The sequence below is a fragment of the Argopecten irradians genome, chromosome 3 (assembly GCF_041381155.1).
Source record: "Argopecten irradians isolate NY chromosome 3, Ai_NY, whole genome shotgun sequence".
Taxonomy (NCBI): domain Eukaryota; kingdom Metazoa; phylum Mollusca; class Bivalvia; order Pectinida; family Pectinidae; genus Argopecten; species Argopecten irradians.
Window position 1 is genome coordinate 24,474,246 of NC_091136.1, and position 19,134 is coordinate 24,493,379.

The 19,134-nt window shown below is 33.2% G+C and overlaps 1 protein-coding gene across 1 annotated transcript; it reads right to left on the reverse strand.

The window, feature by feature from the left end:
* Window positions 1-2,045: 2,045 nt before the first annotated feature.
* LOC138317951 (sodium-coupled monocarboxylate transporter 1-like) lies at window positions 2,046-17,296 on the reverse strand. Its single transcript, XM_069259934.1, has 16 exons — window positions 16,890-17,296; window positions 15,721-15,789; window positions 14,758-14,809; window positions 14,030-14,097; window positions 11,047-11,127; window positions 10,725-10,798; window positions 10,144-10,281; window positions 8,853-8,988; window positions 8,434-8,522; window positions 8,039-8,148; window positions 7,126-7,196; window positions 6,269-6,355; window positions 5,487-5,740; window positions 4,644-4,738; window positions 4,280-4,404; window positions 2,046-3,724 (listed from the first exon to the last, which is right to left on the reverse strand). The coding sequence occupies exons 1-16, from the start codon at window positions 17,235-17,237 to the stop codon at window positions 3,653-3,655; spliced, it is 1,869 nt and encodes a 622-aa protein (XP_069116035.1). The 5' UTR covers window positions 17,238-17,296; the 3' UTR covers window positions 2,046-3,652.
* Window positions 17,297-19,134: the final 1,838 nt, after the last annotated feature.

A 19,134-nucleotide genomic window follows, 5' to 3' on the forward strand; every position in this document is an offset into this window, starting at 1 on the left:
TTGGTAATTAGTATTTGATGGCGTGTGTATAAGGAAATTTATGGAATGAATGGAATGAATGAATGAATGAATGAATGGGGAAAATGATTACATGAATGCATATTAGGTAAACTACTTCTTTGTGGAACAATTATTGAAACCAATTCCTTCTAGAAAAGGTAATTTGTGCGCCTCCATGTCCAATAAAACTATATTTATGTTTAGGTTTTATCGGTGCATACCGTTTTTATTTTTAATACCAAGTAAATAAATATATATCCCACAAGTGAAGACATATTGTCATCTGACCACTCCGTGCTAATGCCTCCATCTCAGGTACAAACAGTATCCGAGAGACAGATGGATGACGGCATTCGAAATGTTTCAACGTGTCTTCTTTGTCCTCTCATACATACCAGAGGAAAGAAGAACAATCGTATTTCGAAAAATGTCGTATTGGGAGTTGTTGTAATCTATCTTTGAGATGTTGGGGAAAATAGCTTTTGAAATATTTCTTTAAAACATTCCCATATCAAAGTAGTTTCTTATCATATTCCTTAAATATAAGCAGTTTTCAAAAACAATTAAGGGGAAGTAGGGAACAAATATCACTGCACACTTAATTACTGTATCACCAAATAACCATAGTCTTATCGTGTCACTACTGCGTTGTTTTATATTCCCCCTCTACGAGTTTTTATATATAGCAACTACCGAAACCTACCCAAAATTGACCAAACAGAACACACCAAATTAAAACTCAAATACATGTTAATTAGGCATGTGATTATAACACGTAAACACTATTTGGCGACAACTATCACTGCCACCTTGTTGCTACTTTTCCTTATAAATACCTTATATACCTAGTAACCTTTCCGTGACCTATGATACCTTATCATACTTTACATACCATTTGTGAAATAGCATCCCACAAAGTGTGAGTGCTTAAAGGTAAGTAAGAGCATGAAATTGACACATTGAAAAACACATTTCGATTTAGACAAGACAAACGCGGTACCAATGATAATTTAATTATATTGTATGATGTTTTAAACTCTACCCATCGTTGTGACATTTTTTTCTGTGTGGTAAAATGGTATTTAGTATCGTATAGAAGTGCGAGGTGACATGAGGTCATACTTTATTATCAGATATGTATATACTCCACTGCCTGGCGTTTCAAGTGTACATACCAGACCATTGTAACCTTTGTCACGTAGATATTAATACTTATTTTTCGGTCAGTTCACATCTGGTGATAAGCTACACCTACGTTGAGAATAAACAGGTCAATGTATGAAAAGACAGCTGGCGCCATGTCCTATCATCGGCAAATACCCCCTTTAGCTTTATGACATCAAATCAACTTTCTTTGCCATTGTGGCGTTATTGCTGACATTGCATTCTTTAATACTTATACATCAATATTGTACTTGTATATGGTGGGTAAAACGTTATTTGCCCTTGTTCATAAATTGGCCCTGATTTATAAATTTAAAACCCTGTATAATTTATTTATTTATCTATTTTATTCATTTATTTATTTATACGCTGACCTTAGGTCATAGTGTAAAAAATACATGTATGTTACTGCACTACCAGTACTGCCAACAATTACACTGGGTTTTATTTGGAGAACCAAATTAATTCTATAACAAAAAAGAACTATCAAACGAGGCATTTATTGTAATATACAAAAAATGTACTTGTACAGTCCCGGAGCCATGCCATTAAAGAAACATTTATTAAATAGACCTGGTCTAATGTAGAGCTGCTTGGTATGTCATTAACAGGTCATGACCCCTCCAGTGTGACATGCTTGGACACCTTGAGTAACCTACATTATCTGATATACACCTTGCCATACCTCATAAAACCACTAAGTAGCAATAAATAAGAGAATGATGGGACACCATAGTTACGCACCACTAGACAATCCTCCCTCATATCAAAATTCTCACATTCAAGACTGGAAAGCACTTCCTTCAGATATCTTGAAATTTCATCTTTCTAATATTTATCCCCATTTTTCTCTGATTTTTTATCTGATAGCGACACTTAAATTCAATATTGACACGACCCTTTGTATAATATAGAAGCTAAATATCAAGGTAGATATAATATATGCATTTATCCGTATCCTTCAACTTAACCGTGATTAAGGTTCCAGACTCTCGTGTCTCCTAATAAGTAAGGAGGTGCGTTTATAACGAACCAGTTAAATGTTCTCCTTGGAGATCACACACTCTACAAATCAGAGGAAGATGTCGTTTAATGGGATAGAAAAACCCAGCTTATTCAACTACGTTTCTACTTTAACTTCGTAAATACTACATGTAGCTTGGTACCGAGAATGCAGTTACCGATAGCGTTTTTTGAAAGCATACTGTTTTGAAGCTTGTGATGATGAAGTTGTGAAAATGCTTCTAACAAATTTCAGATTTTTCTTTTTCGTGTAAGACAAGAAACAAAGGTCCATGGAGCAGATAAAATGTTTCAACCATCAACCGAAATATTTTTGATATTTCTTAGCATTAACCTGACAAACCCAAATAGGATTTTATCTCTAGATATGACGATAAGAGACCTATGCCGTCTTTGTTTATTACAGAGTAAGCTCCATTGCCGGTAGGTATCGATTGTTACGTCATTATTTCGTAAGCGCAGTTCACGTCCTTTTCTCTAAAAGTACGACGTTACGCTCGCAAAACATATGACGTCACAATCAATACGTACTCGCAAGCGCAGGTAACTCTGTAATTTGCAAATACGGAATAGGTAATGCCATGTATTTAGTCTTTCTGCTTTAAAGCACATTTGATATGTTTTATTTCTTCTTTATGTAAGTCATCACATAACACAACACTAAACCGACGTCTATTTTTGACATTTTATCTTCAACCAGAGATAAGAGGATAGTCATCTGTTACCTGGTTCATAGTCATACAAACATTCAGCAGAAATGACCGATAAGTATAAAAACTCAATACATCAAAATATTACAGAATAGTTTAATTTCTATAACATGAAGAATGGAAATGCGTGTCCTCACTTTGGATAACTCACTAAACATATATGTACATGTACAACGTTCAAGTCATTCTAAAATGTAAGTATCTATTACTTATAACCCGTTTGATGGACATAGACTTCGTCTCATTTTAATAGTCTACAATAACATGCATGTATTGAATGACTAGGTTGCCGAACCCTTTTAATGTTATTTCTTCCTCTTTATGCAATTCCATATTTTATTTTTATAGTATTAGTATAGATGAATAGTTCAGTTGTGGTGTAGTGACAGAAACACATTTTTGATAATCAGCTTTCTCCAATGTGGAGAAGCAGTAACTCTGTGATCCTTTCTTAATTATAATTTTGTTGTGTCTGGTGGGAGGTATCGTATTGTTGCCCCAACTACTCAATGTATATTCTCACACAGATATTGTGAGCAAGATATGACATGCGTTTGGCACGAATTAAAAAAAATGAACTTTACTTTTGTAATATTGTTTATGTCTACCTCAAAGATAAATGGTTACATCGATACTTTGTCTTTACAAAATCCATATGAAATCAATGAGGTAAGGAGGTAGACTGATATATAGTTTTACGGTGCTGCTAATTCACAAGAAAAGGAAAATGATCTTCTTAATCAAAGGACTACGTTTTACTGTGTTGGGATGTTGTTAGGAGACGAGGTAATGACAGTATCTACCGGTACGTGTTGGTGCTGAGCCACCTGAAATATTTAAAAAAAAAAATAATAATAATAAAATAGATCTTGTGATAATCAAACTCTTCTTTATTATAAATATAAAACTGGATATTAGCAATATGAAGTATATGTTGGCTGACCAGAGACACAAAAATAAACCACATTTTTATTAAAAAGTTTTTATTCGCTTGCTAGCGATGGTCCCAGAAATCAAGATTAATTCTTTCTATTTAAATTTCTGTTTTTAATATCTATTCTATATTCTTAAAAATAATAAAACTCATTTTAAAAGAAGTGTTCCGTTTTTATTATGATAATGTAAACCCACTCGAATTTCGCGATCCAAGTAAATTCGTGAACGTTTATATCTGTAAATTAGCTTTTACATCATTTATAGTGATAGGAATTTCCATTAAATTTTCAAATCCGTTAATGTTTCAATGTTTTTAATGGTAATATCGAAAATTAATTGAACGTGAGCTAGGTAATCAAAAGCCGATAACAATTAAAATCTAATAAACTGTCAATAATTTTACAAGGATAAAACGTGATTATTAGTGCAAAGTGTCATTATCCTACCTTTTTGGGAATCAAACTTATTTTGTAAGTTTCCATCATTGACAATCTATCGACTTCCAATCCCCAGAATCGTCGACAGTAAGGGAATATCAAACTGCTATCAACCACGTTACCTCTGTCTAAACCTGTATTAACAAAAGTTTAGTCAAACGTTAGGATACATGCCGATATAAGTATAAGTATACGTATTAATCTTACATCTAAAGGGAAATAACTGTGAAAACGTCCGCCAATACAGAGGCATCAATTTTGTCACATTATGAATGTAAATGTAATTCATCAAAACTATACTCGTAATAAAACTTCATTTTGGACAGAAGATAATTGATTCGTTAAGGTTAAGGACTGTTTATGTGGTCATTACCTGTAGCACAGCTGACCACCACACCTAGTAAGACGGTCACTGTAAAGCCGATCATACCATACCACATGTAGGATATATTGTAGGGAGAGAACGTTCTAGAGATAAAAATAGAAGAACCTTTATAACTAGCAATATGCTCACTAAAAAAGTACCATACCTGGCAGATTTCGGGCCATCTTCAGGTAAGAATATGCTGTAAATAACAATTTACTGCACTGAATATTTTCAGTTTGTTGCTTGTATCGTACTCAATATCATCTTTTATCTTCCCGAAAAAAACTATATTTAATAAAGTTTCCCCGCCAACCTCGATACCGTGTAGAGAAACGTACACGTCAAGGGTCGATGTTTCCCAAAACATTATTTAAATAGTTTTTAGGGATATATACGATGTTATTATAGGTAAGGTTCACTAAACTGCTAAACAATCGATTCAGTAAAACGTAAATTACAACATATTTTCTCACCTGAAGCGGGCCTGATATCGATACTATTGATCACATACCGTCCTCATACTAAAGGTCGACATTTTAAAAATGCCAGTCTTTGAAATAGAAGTTACAAGAACAAATCAATGTTCTTCGATTAGATTAAGGTACGTTTTAGTTTTGACATTTTATATTTTTTGAAGAAAACGAACAATTTCATATGTATTTTTATATAGTAATTACGTCTTTATTTATCACATTTGTTTTCCCATTAAAAATGTCCATAAATGGAGAGTTATATAAATTGCCTCAAAAGTAAAAACATTTTGAGATTTTTATTAATTTAAATCAAATTCATCATTACTACTGATAAAGAAAAAGATAAAATACTAGACGAGAACAATAACTAACGTACGGCGATGATCCGATGACATCTGTTACTAGGCTTGAGATACCTGCGGTGGACAATGTGGTTGCTCTGGTACTATTCAACATGGCAGTTGAAACGAACGTACTATTCCACATACCATCCGATGTTGAAGTATCACCAGGAAAACATCCGATGGTTGTGATTGGCTCTAGTGGGACAGGAGCTGTGCCGTATAGCTGTCCACCAATCGCTATCCACATATTTATTATCATTGCTGACAAACTCCCAACCAAGGCGCCCTGTTTAGAGTAATACATTGTATCCATCTCTACAATAAAATCTGCTCTAAATCGAAATGACAAACTAATAAATTTACAAGCAAATCTTAAACATGTTTGCGAACAGATATATTTAATATTAACAATCACTAAAGAAATATACGTTATTGAAATTTCTCGGAAGTACGGGCGGCAGGGATAACCTGACGAGATATAGGTAGTTATCTGAATAAAAATGTTTTTAATCATATAGGGTTTTTTTACTTTAAATATCATATATTCTAGCTATTCCTTAATGTATCAAAATAAAAGTTGCCAAAATCACAATAGATTCGTTATCAAAAATAAACACTAATCAAAAGAGAAATTTGTAAGTAGACTATTAAAAACTTTTCCTTCGTGTTCGTACATTTTAGAGATTATGGATCTGTTATGTTGGACGAAATGAATTGAGATATTCTCATCTAAATATAGCAGTAAAAAGTATTTGTAAATAAAGATATATTTTATGTAACGCTGTTAGAGTGTTGCGACACAAGGTATACGTACAATCCAATTAGCGTTCGGAAAAAGACCTCCAAGGAAAAACAAACCAGCCATAGGCCCACCGCAGGCACCAAATATAGCAAAACATATCTGAAAAATTGGAGACATCGATACAATCTGTGGACTAAATATTCAATTTTAAAATCCATATTCATGGCATTTTTTTTGTTTTTTTTGTTTTGTTTTGTTTTGTTTTTTGTTGGGTTTTTTTTTAAATATACATGAAAAAGATTAAAAGTTCCCTTTGCTGTACGTTGTAAATTGTCGTTGGTACTTTCTTTCGTTGTTTGAAGTTATCAAATCATTTCGCTGGTTGAAAAGCTCGTTGTTCGCTGATGGTACAATATTTACAACCATTATGATGAAACAAAATTTGTCATTAATCATAGTCGTGGTTCCATTGTCACAACGTACAAGGACAAATCCTACAGGACGGCATGTCTATGTTATACAGTATTGGTGCATATAGTGTTCAAAGAATCAAGATTTCGATTTTTTTTAAATACTACACCGCTGACGAGTGGTAGTTTTTTCTCTCAAAAACAATAGCAGACAGATTAGTATTTTTCTTATTTTGAGAACTTATTTATTTTACTTCAAGATGCAAACTAATTAATTGTGTCCCAAAAACAATCCATGGCACTATGCCCTATATCGAATGAATTGCTGATTGCGCACGCACCAAAAGAAAAAGAAATTTTTTTTTTTTTTTTTTTTTTTTTTTTTTTTTTTTTGCTGTGAATTACACACGTATATACATGTTGAAACAATATTTTTGTTCTAATGTTCTAACACACTGTAATGAGTATAGTTTATGATCTGTCGGCGGGGGAGCATCTTGTGATATTGAATACAATTACCTGTGTTATAGGTCCAGATATGTACTGTAATGAATAGGCAATACCAATAGCTATGACACCATATACGACAACTGCAATTGAATTGTCGAGAAGACATATAAGTGTTGATAAACATTTCTTTTTTGCTTTGTTTTTACATCTGAACCTAATGAAAATACAGAATATTATATATTCAAAGAGTTATGTTCCTTTAATTGCATTTATATCATTTTCCTTACCACAATAACATATATAACTACACACATTTAACTAATACTCTTTATGAAAACATACGTCTCAATATAATAATATAGAAAGTATTATAAAATATTCCAAGTTACATTCCATTGATGAGTTTGATACTTTCCCATTTCTACCGAATCTTATTTGCCACACTTTGAGTTAGCGTATATTTCGAATTATAATCAGTATTTATGTTAGAATGTACATTATGTATGTCTTACATGTGTGGAACGTTACTGTACAGTCGCATTAAAGATTCGTATTTTCTATAGGTTAAACCTGTCAATTGCACATTATCAAACAGATCAAATAGGAAAGTAACATGATCTCTCTCTAATACAATCTTATATTTAAGTTGTACGAAATTTATGACACCTGTCCAGGGTGATTGACTATGTGGATAATCTCAGAAAAGGTGCAATATTGTTTCAGAAGATCCAGTACAAAACATATATTTCTGATTCCTGATACTCCAATAGCGTTTGTGAAAAAGAGTTGCATCATTATAGTTGTAAAAACAGATTACCTGATTTTACTAAAAACATTATTTCCAAACATGGTCCAAAATAGTTTATAATGAGTTGCTTGACTACGAAGACATATCTTAGATGTATGATATACCCTGTATTCCTAAAGCTATAAACATGGTCCCAAACGTTTATGTAGGGATGACTAACAGCACAAACATTACCTGTCAATTTAGCTACCATCGTCAAAGAAAGTTTTGATGGCCTAAAGGATCGCGGAAGGATATCTTCGACAGTGTTAGCCGCCAGTGCGTTCAGTCCCGAAGACAATGTGCTTCAAAGAAAGCAATCTAAAGTGAGCAGGACTTTGTTGTACATGAGATGTAGATACAATTTTAGACTCGGCACACGTGCAAATTAATTAGGATGAATGCAATTGGCGTTTTGTTCTACAACAATCACATAGAAATATTCTCTTATGCAAGCATACCGATTTGAATATCCTGATTTTTTTTTATTCATTAACTACGAAGTTTCAATACACGAAATAATATTAGAGTCCTGGTTAAAATGTAGTGTATAAGAAAGACCCTTAAAATAATAATTGAACATTATTTACCTCAGTGATCCACTAAACAAACAAGCTACATAAACTCCAGACATTCCAGGCAGACCTCTCAGTACGTCAAACACAAAATATGGCGTCATCTGAATCAGAAAATAGATTTGCTTTACTATTATCTCTCTCAGTTAGTGTGATGGTATTTAATTTGCTTTTGATGATGATTTTACGGAAGATGCGCACATGTGTCGGCAAATTGTACCAGTCAGCTTCTTTTACTTTCGTTCTGATATTTCTATCGAAAGCATTAATAAGGGGCCAATTCTTAAGTTGAGTTCAATAAACGAAATGTATGATTCTTATTTTAGTTATAAGCGGTTTTGTGTTTTGTCAGAAATTTAAAATGGCGAGAGAGTAAAGTTTAATGTTGCATCTATTTTGTATTTTGTATGTCTAATTCATTTAAAGGAAATCACCTGATTCATGGAAGAGACAAGCCCACCTTCAAATGGTCCGCAATCGGCCATTCTGTAGTATGCATACATCAACAATCCCATGAGGGCTAAAGTGACGTTATACACAACAATGATCGGTAGCAACAAAAAATAAGCACTGTAAGAAAAAGTATACACTTAAACACTTTAACCAAACATACGCATTGTAACAGAGAAGACGCATTGTAACAGAGAAGACGCATTGTAACAGAGAAGACGCATTGTAACAGAAACTTTGAACTATAACAGTACAGCAACGTCAATTAGACCCTCTAAAATAAACAATATATATTTGATTAAAACAAACTTTTTTTCAATTATGGAACTTTGTTGAGGTGCATATGTTATACCGCCATGACAGTATAACACTATATGGACCGAAATAAAGTTCCTTTATTCTTATATTAGATATGTAGTTTCTTTGACAAATGTCACAAAGAAGCTCTGAAAAATGGCCATAGGACGCCACCTTGACAAACCTTTGGATTCACAAGCTCGTAATCGACTCGGTTGTAAAGTAATATAATTAATCGTTGACTCGGTTGTAAAGTAATATAATTAATCGTTGACTCGGTGGTAAAGTAATATAATTAATCGTTGACTCGGTTGTAAAGTAATATAATTAATCGTTGACTCGGTTGTAAAGTAATATAATTAATCGTTGACTCGGTTGTAAAGTAATATAATTAATCGTTGACTCGGTTGTAAAGTAATATAATTAATCGTTGACTCGGTTGTAAAGTAATATAATTAATCGTTGACTCAGTGTTTCCAAAAATTGAAACAACGATTCGAAATGCTATATATCTAACACTAAGTGACTATGTAAGAACCCATGGAAACAGTAGAAAATCATAACATGTCAAACATAAATAAAATGTTTAAAATGACAATGGCATACCTTTGCATCTTTTCATCATGTCATATGATTATATAATTTGTTTATGTACATATTTATGGAAGCAAACTAGCTGTGATTTGTTTAAAGTGTTTATCAGAAGAATAGCAAAAGGTTTTCTTGTTTAAGAGTGATCTGCATTATGAAGAAGACAAACTCTTAAAATAGTTCGGTATAAAGTACATTCTACGATGAGTATCGCATGACGATTACCAAACTATATATACATTCAAAAACTATCGAACAGACTCAAAACAACATCAATTAATGGATATATCAATTTGACGATAGAACGCTGACCGTTAACCTTCTTTGAATAATTCGTCACCAGCTTACACCGGCATACGTAATATGTAAGTTTGTTTATATCATTACTTTTGTGCGGCGTTTATTGATCTCAGTGAAGATATCCTTTGTACGCTTGCTTGACTGCACCAACTTGGAAGCCAAGAAAAAATAAGGCCGAAGGTACAACCCCATACAGTGTGTCTGACTGTCGGATCTGCACGTACACTGAAAAACATCAATTTGGAAAAGTAGGATTCGAAAGAAACAAGAAGAAACATTATAGAAATAATTCTATCTCCGAAATAAAAAGGTTTTTGAGGGAACTCGATCAAACTACAGTGTATATTCGTTATATGATGTTGATATGTACTATCATATAAAACTAAAATCAGTGAAAAATAATGATTTTCAGGAAGACACAATTTCCATCTGAAACTGGTTATGCAATACAAGTGCAGTGGGCATGCAGACACAATGCTTAAGTGCTAAAACATTATACAGACACAATTGCAATAGCACTTTGCACACACCAATGATATACTACGGTTTAATTAACATTTACTTTAAAACAATGTCTTCCTGATTTAAAGAAAAGTAAGCAAAATATAGAAACTGTAGTATCTTGCCAGTGTTTTACTGTTTTTCATGAATGGGCAAAATTGACTTACTCATCGAATTGCAGACGGTTGCCTGCATCTAGTTGAGCTTTTAGTTCACCTCCTGTTCCCACGAACATAATCCCCTGATAATAATAAAAGTATTAGAAATGTATTCAGTAACTATTATAAATCCTATTATTCAGTTGAATACAGATCTTTGTATTGATAGACTGTCAAAAAATATCTAATGGTAAAAATAACATTATTAATTAATATTTAATATATCTGTATGGTACGTGTTTAACAATAAATAACTTGATAAATAGTATGGTAACATTTACATAATACATAAATATATATGTATCACAACAATATAATCAAGGTCGTTTACCTTTACTAATGCAGCTGTTATTCCGGTAAACAACATTATAAACTGAAATACGTCCGTCCAAACTACACTTTTAATTCCGCCCTGTCAACAAATCATAGATACAATGTATAATAATTTAAGCTCAATGATGTTTCATCAACATGATGAAAAATGCAAAATGTTTTAAAAGGATCTATGTTGCCCTGATTTTATCCAACTTATACCATTTTGATTCCTGATGAAAACTAATATTTCGCCGAACAAAAGATGGCTCCTCTATCGAAGGTCGTTTAGTCCAATGATCTAGATATCTGATACAATTCTTAATATGTAGCGTTTTAAAGGTTAAAGCCCCATTATGTTTTGGGGTGAAAAAATATCGTCATAAAGTACCAAACTTTGCTGAATAGTAGAGCATATATCCTTATGCGGTATAAAAAATACCAAACCTGTGTTTTCCAAAACATAGAAATCGGAGAGGGGGAAATCGTTTCCGCCCAAGCCAAACAATCTAGTACGCATGCGTAGGCACGGTAATAAACTGAGACTCGCCAAATACGTGTCAGCGAAACAAACAAACATTTCTGTGTTTTCCAAAAACAATAGAAAGCCCCTCTTCGGAGAGGGGGAAATTCGTAGTTCCGCCCCAGAGCCAAAACAATCTAGTACGCATGCGTAGGCACATAAAGAGTGGAATTTCCCTAACAAACTTCAACATCATGCATATACGTGCATGGCCAACGCACTGAAGACTCGCCAAATACGTGTCAGCGAATCGAACACACATTCAAACAACGACAATTTAGCGGTCAAGTTGCTCGATCGCTAGCACGTTACGAACCCACGCATTCCACGCGTGGACCTACAAATACATGTTGTACATGTATATATATATGTACTATATAAAACTAGGCTAAAACTGTTCAAAATGTTTTTGTTCTTGAATGGAAAGCAATCAATTAACAAAATTATAATTACAATGGTATTTGCTAATCTTATGTATTCTGTAATAAAGATTTATAGATGCCTATTGGGCCTAATCTAGCTTTATTGAAATGTACATCGAAACCGAACATACGTTTGTGTACATCGAAACCGAACACACGTTTGTGTTACCTGATCATGATGAGGCCTCCAACGGGGTGGCTCGACAAAACTCGTAAACAAATGAAAGTAAGCACAAACACGCCATGTCGTTACCAGCTATATAGATATTACACTTTGTTTCTTTTTATAATAATACAGCGATGTATACATACATATACATACGAAGTCTGGTAAGCCTACATGTTCTACTCCATCGAAGACCGAACATAAACTTGGACCAGTGTTTGTTTGAGACAACAGGGTCAACGACGATATCGGCATTATCGGATATATCCATGACAAATGATCATGATCATGAATTACTAACTGAGTACAATCCACATTGTAGCATAATATTATTATTATGAACTTTGTAATTACTACACGCAGGAACATATATACATAATATATGTTTATGCTACATGTAAAGATACATGTACATTTTTGTATATGAACCGCTGGTGTTTGGCTCTATAGACATTTTTTCTCTCTTATATATATATGTAATACTGTGTCAATATATATAAGTAGGTTGGATCCTAACAAACACATATAAGTTGAGTACATGAATACTGAGAATAGATATATATAGATGTAATATACGATATATATTCATATATTTACAAATAACGTATACATGCAGTAACCGCGTTGATCATGAGCAAAGTAATGTAATACAGACATGTCTCAGCATACAGATTGATATGTATCTCGACTACATTCATCTACATGTACATGTATGTACTATCACATATTTCATAGACCTAAGAATATCGTTATAAAATACCCAAAGAAGAAATAGAAAGCAGTTATAATACATGTATAGAGTAAGCTATATTAGTCCACCTCTATGCGTATGTTTAATTCTAAGTATTTAGATATACTGTGCTCTCCTAACTCTCAAATTATGAATAGATTAGTAGTATCATGATATTTATTTATTTATATATAGTTTGGAATAAATACCGTATTTATCTCAAATTATTACACTAGAGGAAAGAAAATCAACCGATCATCACCAAAATTGACACGGCCACGTGTTTATATTTATACGATAAAATACCCCATATGGTGCCCCATGTATGCATTTCACTATTTACATCCACTATTTTTCGATTAATACGTATTTTGTATTAAGCTTTATATAAACTATAAGTAACCTTTGACAGGACACATTTATAATATGTGAAATCTAATGTGTATCATATACTAAAACAATTTTAGAACATTGCATTGCTCACCGTTTGCTCAAAACTGCCCTCTCTCTCGGCCATGCTTGTTTTGTTTACTATATCCGGGTATCGAACATATACGTATACACGAGGTATTTTTAACTATGCAAATCAACCCGTTCTATTTTAAGAATTCTTTACTAATTGATTATTGCGTAATTATCTTCATTGGAAAGAAACCAAATGAAGAACCTTTCATAAGGGATGTTAATGTATATTTTAGCAAAGTTTGGTGAAAGCATAATGGGACTTTAACCTGAACAGTGGTAAAGTTGTGTTACATAGAAAACAAAGCAGAACAATAACAAATTTATATTTTCAGATCGGATGAACATCACGTATAACGATATTGAAATCGAGAATGGTTTTTGTTCCGTAATATCTACTTTTCGGTATGTTTTCTGATACAGAGCTTGGTATAACGACATTTTCTTTCAAATGGAAGATACCTAAAAATAGTAAGACTAGTAATACTCCAATGTTCATATATGAATAGGTAAAACAATTATTTTCCCATGAAATACTACCATTATATGCTATCATATAATATATATAATATTATATATTAATAATTATAAGTTATAATGAATGTCCAATGCATAAAAGTATACACGTATGTAAAGACCATAGAAATTATATCGCGTTTGTGCTAGGATTGATAAATTAATATGTAATAGATATCTTACAATTGATGTATAAAATGTTCCTATCGCACCTATCACAATAATTGACATCCACAGTGGAATACCAGCAACTAAAAATAAAAATCGAAATACATCCAAATTGCATCCATATTTAATAAGACTAAAATTAAGTCAAAACTAGTTTACCCCATATGCATCATATATAACAAATATGAATACAAGGGCCAGAATTGTGAGTTGGGAAATTCAATATCTTTTACATATAAACATTCAGCGGTTCAATGAGTTCTGTACCGTCATGTTATAACAGCGAGACTTCATAGCTCCGTTTTAGAACTTCTGCTTTGCTGTTATTTTCAAAATGACGCCACACACAGGTCAACTGTATTTACTCGGTCTTAAACAACAATGTCAAGCTAATAAATCATTGTAAAACGAAAGGTTTCAGCGAAATCATTAACGTTGCTAAAGCTAAACTAGAACATATGCTTAACTAGGTTACTGTGACCTACTTCTTCCATTGTTAATATGAACTGAAATTCATAAACCTGTAATATGCAAACAGAAATGCAAAAACATAATTTCCACTCTTATATTAAAAATATATTCATTCTTTGACCTTGACCCCTAAAATTAGCCAAGCCAAGACAACTTTGGATATAATTCAACAAATTCCTATTTTTCTTCTTCAATGCGATGCGATATCTCGAAATATCACGAAAATATCGTCCGCGCGAAAGTAACCGTTTTTTAACCATTGCTTTTTTTACCTGTCTGAAGAGCTAGGGCTGGTGCATATAACGTCACTCCCATGTATGCAATCTGTAATTAACATATTGATATAATTACTTAATCACCGTTCAATCTAATGAATCACGCTACAAATGCAACAGTATTAAAATTATACAATATACAATTATGACCGTCTATGAAGGGATACATCTAGAAATGTCTCCCTGGAAAAAGGTTATTTTCACGAGGTCGAAGCCCGAGAGAAAAACAACTTTTTCCAGGGAGACAATTCTAGATGTATCCCGACATATAGGAACATAATTATTTTGTTATACCGAACAAAATATCTGGTAAAAAAAAAATAAAAAAAAAAACTCATGAAGATATTTCGTAGGGCTGCAAAAATAAGCAACAGCTTTGCCATTGTTGGTTGACGTTGCAGATTACGTCAACTTCCGGTCACGTGCGGAGATTCGAAGGGGTTCTCCCTGGGGTTATTTCCCTAAGGGGTTATTTCCTTCGCCTTCCAATTCCGGGGAAATATCTTACTTATTCAATGTCATGTGATCAAGTTTAATCCAATCAGAACATTCCAAATGAAAGTGAGGTATAATAATAGATGATACTTTGCTTGAGTTTAATTGATTGCTGTTCATGGACATACACTTGATATAGTGATATCAGCTTGACATGTGGCAATACAGTTATATCGATGTTCAGTTTCTTTTCTTCAAAACATTGAAATTGATGTCGACTGTGACGTTCCGAAGCCCACATGCACAATGTTAACTTCCTTATATCAAAATAGATAAATATGTTAGTTATAGTCCGATGTTATTTATTACTTTAGTAGAACTAATTTAGTTCTAAAAATACACGTTTGATGTTTAATTTAGTCAGTATCATACTGTGATAATCATGTTAAAATCAAACGTTTATAATAATGATAAGACATTAACGGTAGAAGATATACACCATAATATAATAATAAAAACTCCTACCGTCTGAAACATTCCAATTAATGTACCGAGAAGTCGTACTGCCCTGGATCGGAAACGAAGCTGTAAATACTAATTTTTACATCATAGATAATTAAGCATGCTTCAATCTAACATGATAGTAAAAAAAAAATACGAAGTGACAGAGATATGATATTTTCCTGATTTTAAAAGTTAGATGATAGAGTTGTGATGAAACTAATTGGCGTTGTTTAATTGATAGAAATTTCAAGATAAAATATAATAAAACCGGAAAAATAGCATATTTATACACGTGGTCTGTAGTTGTAATTACATATTGTTGGACACATCTCGTTTATATTAGTATCATATTCTTTACGTCACCATTAAAAAACAAAGCTAGATAGTTGTTGTAGTATCGCATGAGTATGCATTTTATCAGGCGGGTTCAAAGTATTTTAGATATAAAAACTTAACATCAGGTTTACAATTGAATATTTAGGAATGTAAAATATATCAAAGAACGCTGTTATCAAATAAATATTTTTTGTATATGTACGAATTTATTACCAATTAAGCTATTATTTCAACGTATGGGAATACTTGTTTAGGCCTATAGTAACTCTTACGACAACAATTTCATGCTCCAATAACGTTCACATATTTGTCTTAACTTGTAATATATACTGCATGCGTTTATGAAAATTCTAACCACGATTTATTTATTGAGGTCATTACAATGATACAATCTGTAAGGATGTATTAATCCAAGGTCACAAAACTATTTGTTACCATACATATCTAATAGCCTGCTTAAAATATATCATACGCTAACATTTTAACAAATGATGATTTTAATGTGGAAGATTGCTAGATTGTAACGACAAAATAAAAATCCTGGATCAAATATCTTAGCGTGCCATACAAATATGACAGAGAGAGGCTGGCCAGAAATGACTGAACCAGAACGACAACACATATATAAGGAAAATAAAACACTCGTTCTGAAGGAAGTTTATATAAATAACGAAAAGAGTAAATATAATAAGTTAAGATTTGATAACAAGATATAATATAATAAGAGATAATAAAATCTTAAACAAATAATTATAAAATATCTGTTCTTAGCAAAGCACAATAAAATAACCATCGTTTAACAATATTATATTGTGTGTATGTTGCACACATGTACCTATGTTGCACACACGTACCTCATATGTGCTTGTCAGTCTCAAGGGGTAAAGCATTGGTATGACTGTAACACCTGCTATCCACACCGAAAATATAAAGGCAAGCGTCGTGTACATGTACATTGTTCCATAAATGTAAACCTCGGCAGGAATCCCCATCAAAGATATTGCCGAGGCAAATGTGACGAACAGAGACATGGAAACAGGCACCAAAAACAACTTCCGGTTACCAAACAAATAATTTTCAAGCGAGCTTTTCTTGTCGCTCCGGTAACCATAGAAAATTCCGATACCCATACACACGAACAAAAATATGCCAAGGACGACATAGTCTGCAATATGGGGACTGGGAATCGGCTGGAACTTCATGGTAGAAGGGTGAGTTATGGTGTGGGTTTGTTTTCTGGCTTATTCTTTTTATTATTCCATGATGTGTGTCACTACAATGAGGAAAATGATAAAACACACACGGTGACGTGATTTGGCATAAAGTACCGACATGATTTAAGTTTCTACATTCAATACGCTACGTATCCTGAGCGTTTATCAATGATCTGTAGATAGCTATATGTATTAAAGGCTTGATGGTCTAATTCGAGTGACCGCTGGTTCGAATTTGTTTTCGTTGTTGTTAGTACAGTTAAATGAATATATTCAATATACTATGATAGAAAGCAAATAGACGGACTCTTATTTGAAATAGCTTCAGTTTAAATAATCACGTTTTTATCCTCTATTTATAAGTATAAGTCTACACCATGCTGCATACATTGCCATAGATGATACTAAAATTATGAAATTAATGTTATCAAGTGTATAAGTGCATAATATATGTCAACATTGCAATGATACATCCACGTTTTCTATAGAGGTTAAATAAAATTGTATTTTGCTTTAGTGTCTATAAAGAATGTTATTTCAATTTCTAATTCGTATTACTACATGTATGAGTATGTATGTTTATCTAAAGATAAGTATAAGTGCATTACATCGGAAAGACTCGTGTGAGTAGATGTAGAATATAGACGAAGTCATAATGATCAAAATGCTTGTTTACTTTGAGTTTAAATGACGATGTTGATAATATAGAAATAGTAGCATTATTTCGTTCCGCATATAACATCACCCATTCCGTAATATTGTGTAATCTTGTTTACTATTATGTGTACTTCCGGTTGTTCGAATGCAGCATGGCGAGAACTAGAAGATGAGTGTTTGTTATGATTGAAACACGATATAAATCAAAGCGGTCAACATGGTGGCAGCGGCGGTAAGGTTGTAAACTTGATAAACAACACGCCCATGACAATTTTCGACATCTAGAGAAGTCTGTGTCGATAATTCTAAATCACTATTTCACATAAATCGTAAACTGTTTAAAACCACGTGCTCGTACGATTCAGAATGGAGGTGGCACAACCACAAGTAACGATAAATACAAATCTGAGATTGCCCCCAGAGTTAAATCTCACATCAAGAAATATTTCTGAACATTTCAAGTCCTGGAAAAGGCAAGTACAAATATATTTACTCGCGAGTGGTACACAACAACTTCAACACTCTGTACAAACAGCGACAATTATAAACTGTGGTGAAGAACGGTTGTTGAAAGTATATGACCATTTTGAGTGGAATGAGGGAGAAGATAAGGATAACCCTGACCATGTTTTCCAAAAGATTGAACAATATTGTAATCCACGTAAGAATGAAGTGGCTGAGTCTCATAAATTCTGGACTTTGAAATACTTTGAACCATTCGACCAATTCCTTACCGAGTTGCGTATAAAAGCAGCATCATGTAATTTCCAGGAGGAGGATAGAATGCTAAGAGATAAATTGTATTCAGTACTTCTGGAAAGGTTCAGCAGCTATTACTTCGAGATGATGATCTTGACTTGAGAAAGGCTGTGAAAATCTGTCAGTCCTATGAGCAGGCAAACAAGCAAGCTCAGGATTAAAAACTATACAGCAAATGGGTTTAATCACGGTAAATGAGGAACGATTCATTGCAAAAGTCAAAACCAGCTCAACAATACTTGGTGACCTAGGGGAAGCAACACTTACTGTTGATCCTGACATAACACCTAAAGCACTACCTAGTCGCAAAATTCCTATAGCTTTGAAGGACGGTGTCAAAGCAGAACTGGATAACCTTGTGGAGAGAGGTGTACTAGCTCCGATAAGCACACCAACGAGATGGGTGAGCCAGATGGCGGTAGTTCACAAACCAAATGGAAAACTACGTATTTGTATTGATCCCCAGGCG